The 7,216-nt window shown below is 40.5% G+C and overlaps 1 protein-coding gene across 2 annotated transcripts; it reads right to left on the reverse strand.

Moving 5' to 3' along the window:
• Window positions 1-359: 359 nt before the first annotated feature.
• On the reverse strand, window positions 360-7,216 carry LOC115757184 (beta-amylase 8). 2 transcript variants are annotated; one of them, XM_030697304.2, is made up of 10 exons: window positions 6,691-7,216; window positions 6,300-6,530; window positions 5,885-5,962; window positions 5,489-5,692; window positions 4,882-5,080; window positions 4,569-4,729; window positions 3,188-3,448; window positions 1,473-1,685; window positions 1,143-1,362; window positions 360-817 (listed from the first exon to the last, which is right to left on the reverse strand). In XM_030697304.2, exons 1-10 carry the CDS (start codon window positions 7,120-7,122, stop codon window positions 786-788), a joined length of 2,031 nt encoding a protein of 676 aa, XP_030553164.1. In that variant the 5' UTR covers window positions 7,123-7,216; the 3' UTR covers window positions 360-785. The 2 variants fall into 2 exon arrangements, with proteins under 2 accessions (XP_030553164.1, XP_030553163.1); XM_030697303.2 differs by having other exon boundaries at window positions 4,569-4,733; window positions 4,886-5,080; window positions 6,691-7,215.

A 7,216-nucleotide genomic window follows, 5' to 3' on the forward strand; every position in this document is an offset into this window, starting at 1 on the left:
GCAGAGTCTACCGCAATAGATACACTAATATTGTTAGTATCACTCCGTGCACAAGTTCGACATGTGACCAACATAACATTCCATTGTTAACAGCCGTCTGACTCGGCAACGGCGCCTGAGCATCCTTAGTAGGGGCAACTTTTCCAACTCATTTCTTTTCGTCATGCGTTCTTGAGGAAATGTCACATTGCTTCTATAAGCATATCGAAAGTTCAAAAATTTGTTCCAAAAATATAATTGAGTTCTAATAAGCTCGTCTAATTTTAGTGACCGATGCAGACTGGACAGGATTTTATTATTTTCGAGCACATGTGGCCAAGCATCGGTATTAAGCGTTTTCCCAAATTTATCTCTCCATCTCTCGGCCAACATTAAATAAGGGTACTTTTCCGAAAATTATCTGAGGGTTAGCGCCCCTCAAATTCCTATCAAAGTTCCCTCTGTTTACTACTTCGTTCAGTTGCCCAAACAAAGAAAACATTTCCTTCTGGCATCTGTCCAAGCTACCTCTTAAGGCTGAGATAAAACTTAGCTGCGATCAAAGATGTAACTTGAGGGAAGCTGAATAAAGTTAGGAAGACTCCCTGCTACTGCTAATAGTTCACTCTTGCTTCTCCCCAGATGGCTCTGCATTGGTCCCGACAATTGGAACCGATGCGAATATGAATCAAACTTTCCAAGGACTGGGCAAGGTAGTGCCCTGCTCCATGCATTAACATGGTAATACATCTTTCGAAGGGGTATTTGCCCGTCCACAAGAATACAATGCGGCTTCAGTCAATGCTTTAACACGGCAGTAGATCTTCCAGTATTCCTCCTGTGTATCAGAAACAAAGCTCGTTCAAACGGCCAATATCTTGAGAGACTCCATCGTATTCTCGAACACGAGGAAAGCTTTCCCTAGATAAATACCAAACTTGAGATCATTTCAAGCATTGTTGCTAATTGCTTAACGGCGATGTCCTATATACTAACTATGAAGTGACCCACTAATATCAATTCGCGGTCTCCAGAATTAAGTACGAAATGTTCATTGAATGACATATTAAAAAAATAACTAATCCTCATATCTCTAACTCCATATACTTAAAGAGTACTTTTATTCATCTGAGAGCCGATGATATTCCTTTTGAAATTCTTACCATGCATGCATTTGATGACACAGTCCAGCTCTGAGAAACCCATTGTTCTTTGAACTAGAGAAGACGGCTGATGATACACGAAGAACAAGAAATGGTGGCGATCAGGATCATTTCTTGGCTTTGCCATTTCAACTATTCTCATGAACCCATCTCTATCATAACATGACGGTGCATTCTCGCCTGCAACTGCCAAACCTCGATCCCATGCAGAATTTAAAACCTGCATGCGTAGAGGCAATCCATAAAGGCATTTCAAGAGAGTTCGAAATTAACTATATACATGTGGTATGAGAGCAACTTTTCAGGACATAAAACAAATAGGATCTACACCTGCCAATTTAAACCTTCTGGATCTGCAGATCCTTCATCAATTTCTTGACTAAGAACCTGTAAACCCGAGCAAACAAACTTCACTGTCACAGAATGTCTCTTAAGAACTTCAAAAACAGGAGAATAGCCATCCTGATTCGTAGGGTTATAGTACCCTGCTGTTAACTCTGCTGCATGGCTAGCTGTCTTGTACCACCAATAAACTGCAGGAACCTGCAAATTGCATTGTTTTTCCACATCACAAAGTGCTCAGAATTTATCTTTGCATTATAGTTCTTACACTTAATGTATTAAAAAAAAAAAATCAGATGCGTTGATCCGATTGAACTTCAAGTACAGGTCCAGACAGGCTCAGGGTTCAAAATAAATATATCAATGAGTATCGTACAAATTCAACAGAAAAGTTTATTGGAAGCCAAAATATTATGTAAGGCTCATAGGGATTGCAAATGGATCCTAAGAATTTCAATTGATGCAACCAAGTCCAACGTCCTTTCAGAAAATTACAATCAATTTCTGAATCCTTTCAAAAAAGTGCAATCAAGTCCTCGCAAAAATTGCCCGCCTGCCAGGTGGAAATTGCTTACAAGACAACTTCTAAGGCTGCCACTGACGGAAATCGAAGATGTGATGACCGAGACTTGACTGCACTTTTCTGAAAAGGTTAGCACTTGGAAAGGCTAAAAAATTGATGGCACAATGTTCTCAACTTTTGTTATACTTTTTCACAAATTCGACTGATGACACCAGGGTGAGAGAAACCAATATCCCTTTTGCCAGGACTAGGCAGCAAGAAACTTCCTAAATAAAACTGATATGTAAGCAACTGAGATGAATTTGCTGATTTGTAATCTGATCAAGGAATATCTGATCAACTGCCTACAACGTCTTAGAATCCATAAAGCATGCAAGAGGAACAACAATAGTACAAACTACAGGAAACAGAGATCTTCACGTACATTGAAGGGTGAAATGAGCACGACCCATTTTAGGCGTGACTAGCAGAAACTGGCAGCTATGAAGTAGTAGGGTAGCTGCCAGGACCGCACATTTCATGAAGGATCAGTTTGGTCAAAATTTTCCTCAAAGGAAAGAAACTCAACTGTCAAACAAAACTGAAATTTTCTTTTTCCTCTTCTTACTTATCTTGGCATGGAGGTTGGTTTCTAGAGTGGTTAAAGCAGGCGAGCCAGTGACACGTTGGTCTCAAATTATATCGTTTTAACCTTTAGCCAGCCACTTTTATGAAATTCATCTATTTGTTGATCTGTTTAGCACCTTTCATATGTTTAATGCTTAGTTACTTTTGTTATTGTTCTCAAGGTCAAATTTTAATATTTTAAATTGAATAATCCAAAAAGAGAGAGAAATGATAATTCAATTGGGTGAGGTTTGGAACCAAACTAAACTGCCAAATTGAGTTCACTTCAACTCTCTTCAACTCTCTTGTTCAGTTCAATTTGGTTTCCAAATTTCCCAATTCAAATTTCTTCAATAGGGTTTGGAGCCTCCAAGCTGAACTAAATTGAACCGTCCTCACCCTATGTGCACCACAGAACAAAAGTATCGGTTGCACTAGGATTCCATAATGCATAGGATACAGGTTTAGCTTGCAATATCAGAAAGGTTGACAACAATGCTGCAACAGAACCATAGATTCACCACTCGATGGGAATTTAGCTAAATATTTGAAGAAAAGAATATATTGAGTCTACCTTTACAATAATATTAGCCTCCTCAAATGCAAGATTAGCAAGAGACAGGACGTTATCAGCATGGTCCATCAGATTCTGTGCATACCAGTGGAGGAAGAAACGTCCATAGTAGCTATCATAATCCCCTCGTTCACAGAAAAACCCAGTCTCATGAGGCCTAGAATTATATTGACCGGCATTGTCAGGCCCCCTAGCCCAAAAGGAATGCCCCCGCATTTTGGCTGCTTTCCGCAAATTTTGTTGTAAATACTTATCATAACACTACATCACAGATTCACATTGAAGTTCATGTTAGTAAAGAGAAGGTGCTTAGCGCTAAAAGGACAGAAAGAAATGAAGCCCAGCAGCTGCTCATCTAAGAAATAGATAAAGCAATTGCACACAGGATATGAAGCATATTATGAAAAATTATGATGTCTTGGAAAAGGACTTTGAAGATAGGGTTCAACTTAGATTTTATAGTTGCAGACCAAGTAACAAACTATTCCTGATGGCTGGTTTTTCTAATTTTCTCTATTAGGAGCTCTCATGAACTTGTTACCTTGAGCAGCACAACTTCTGATCACTCATGGTGGTTATGAGTATGCCACAATAAATCTTTCATTTACATAAGTCACTGAAACAATATTGGTTAGAAACTCTACCACCTCGAACCACTCTCAAGGGTAGGGCTTTGACTTTTAGTTCATCATCAATGTTTAGGGAAGTGAGTGTGCCAATCTCCACAAAATTAAAGCGATATTTGCCAAAGGCAATGACCTGGCTATCCTTTCTAGCTAATAATAACTATTATGGCACCAGACTACAAATTTTGGGTCCATTCAAAATATAATGCACCAAAAATATGAACTATCGGCTAAACTTTCATAATTACACTGGTTCATCTGGATTTTCTAACATAAGGATTCACAAGTGAAGAACTGGGGCAGAACTGCATGTTTTGCTTATTGTTGAAGCCAGCTTACTTACTAAATTACAATGATAACAAGCATCAGAATTTTACCTCAATAGTATGCCCTTAGCTAAAAGCTCTCGATCTTTATCAAAATCACAAAAGAGAAGGAAATGCAAAATCATTGTACCAATCATGACATCCATGCAACATACATTGTTCTACGGACTAATGTGAGAGCAGAAGGCAATTAAGCAACACCAATCTGAAAAATGTACAATAACAGAGATCCAGACTGATGGCCATTCAATCTACAGGATATTACTTGCACTTAAACCTAAACATGGAGCATTAGGAGCTTTAGACCTGACAGTAGTCATTCATCCATATGACATGTTGCCATTTCAGATGTATCCCCGGACAAAGCCGAAGAGTTTCCAATCACGTGTGGTACGAAAAAGAAGGAAATGTACACTGTGCATTTAATACCTGAAACTCACCAACACCGGGGTACCTCCATCCCAACCTCTCCGGAAAAGAAGGATACTTAAGTTCTCCATTTGGTCCCAATCCAATTTCAACCGCAGTAATGAGACCCTCACAGAACAAGTCATCAAACTCTGTTCGGAAGCTTCTCATAAAATCAAAATATACCTGCAAGTGTTAATATATAAAGAATTGTCAGGTATATTATCCACACCTCCATAGCTCATGCACAGCAGGTTTGCACAGTTTTTAAATGCTTTCCTTACAAAGAAATAGCTATATGAATATAAAAAAAGCAAGGAAAATGAAGTATTATATACCTCAATAGCAGTCCTTCCTTTGAGCACTCGTTCTTTGTCAATGCCCCAACTCAAGCATTCAGTGTTTCTCCTTCCTTCACGGTCAGCAAAGAATATGTCCTCGTTTTCCTTTCCAATCTCCAGAACCCACTGAGGGAGAGAGACTGAGAAATCACCTGAATCATTTCCTCCATACTCATGAAATGCCAACACAACCTCCAAGATTGGGAAAACATATCAAAATACATTCACTCCATCAGAGAGACATATTTTGACACATAAATGCAGATAAATGACTATATATTGGATCATAAATACACAGATAAAAGGTAATAATCTCCGTAAATATATAGAAGTTGGCAAATCCTTTAATGTTCCTGACATGGAGCCAAACCTAACTGGAGATACAAAACAGAAAATACATTATTCCTGCTCTTGCTCAAATTTCGAAAAGTTTCTGGAGCAACATTCTCGATGACAGAAAGATATAATTTTACCATCCAAAAGAATAAAGACAATTATGAACTGGAACTTTAAACTGAAAACACAAAATCACACAAATCAAAATTCAAAAGAACATGAAAGACCAAATTTATTACTTATTTGATAGAGGGTTACAGCTACCTGCAGTTTCAGCTTGAATTCTCTGATGATGTGGAATAATTCTCTATAACCAGACCAGACATATCTCTGAGGATTCCAGCCTTCAACGATACCCCACCAACAATCGACGACAGCACCATCTGCATTTAATGACTTTATATGATTTAGCTCTTGTCTCACACCCTCCAGATCAACCAGCTGACAGTAATTGTTGATGGTACCGTCCTGTCACAGGAGCTCAAGTGTCTTGGTATGAGTCGATAGATTAATCTTACATTATAAATGAAAAGGTATATCTTCTAGGAAGTAAGGGAAAAAAAAAAATAGCAAACAGATAGACAAATAAAATCAAAATTTTCTCCTGTGAGAATTCTTGAATATCAATGCATTACAGGCAAAAGTAGGAAATGTACTTACTAGTTTCACATAAACTGGAACAAACTCTGTGCCTGTAAAGACATTCTGTCGGTCCACTGAATTGACATCATGAATTAGCTGGACATATTAAACATACTATTAGATATCTTATTTTGTTATTGGATCAAGAATGTTATCGACTACTTACTGAAGAAAAAAAAAATTCTTTTCACACAGGCAATTCGATTAAAACCTAATCATATTCAGGTTAGACAGCAACAACCCATCATTGAGTTGTGTGCCAGCTAACTTAATGGAAAAACATGCCTTTAGTAAAAAAAGATCGATTTGTGAGGTTCTCTTCCAATTTAATATCAGCTGTTGTTCGCTTCACCTAAATGTTTCTATTCTTCAACACATTATCATTCAGGCAATGAAAGTTATGACCCCCGTGATTGCAGAAAACGGATGATACCTGCTCAGCATCCAAGCATTCGATGACCGAATTGATAGGACTAGTGTTGCCATATTTCACACTCTTCGGATCCTTCTCAGCAATCACAACAGAATCAAGAGAAGCCGGTGACAAGCTCTCGTCCATCCTTATGACCGCAGAAGGCTGGGAATCTAAAGTCGTCTTAACACCATAACTCTTCAAAGAAGCCACAGACGCAGGGCTATCCATCGACCTAGAAGAAAATGTCGCCTGTTCCAAATTGGTCACACAACCACCACTATCACATTAGAAGCTACAGCAATCTCTTTCAATCCCTCCAGTTTCTCTCGTAATTCTACCTCAATTTCTGTTAAGATGAGGTGCGAGCGCGACGTATCGAGCAATGAGAAGGCAAATTGGTCGAGCGTACCAGCTGAGAAGGCGGCGGAGACTGCCGGTGCGTGGTGCCGTCGGCCTCGACCGTCCAGCCGGCCTCGCGAGCGAGGGCAGCAAGGACGTCGTTCATGTCCGCGCGCGCGGGGAGGGGGAAGTTGCCGTACTGGCGGAGCCCGGCGAGCATCCGGCTGGTGATGGCACGGCGGTGGCGCTCGCGGAGCTTGGTGCGCTCCTTCTCCCTCTCCCTCTCCCTTTTGCCCTTGGCGGCAGAGGCGGGGCCCGTCGAGGCCGCGGCTGTGGCGGCGAAGCCGCGAGGGCGGCGCTGCTGGTGCTGGTGCTGGTGCTGCTGAGGAGGAGGAGGAGGAGGCTGGGGAAGGTGAGGGTGGGGGAGGAGGACGTCGGGAGGGTGGTCGCTTTGGGGGTTGTTGATGAGGTCGTTAGAGAAGCTGTTGGCGCTCGAGTTCATCGTTTTCTCTGACGAGTGAAGCTCCGACGAGCTCAGCTCCCTCTTCTTTTTTCTGCAATTTTTCGCTTTGATTGTTGGAGATGAAGAGGTGTGT

The sequence above is a fragment of the Rhodamnia argentea genome, chromosome 9, assembly GCF_020921035.1.
Source record: "Rhodamnia argentea isolate NSW1041297 chromosome 9, ASM2092103v1, whole genome shotgun sequence".
Classification (NCBI taxonomy): domain Eukaryota; kingdom Viridiplantae; phylum Streptophyta; class Magnoliopsida; order Myrtales; family Myrtaceae; genus Rhodamnia; species Rhodamnia argentea.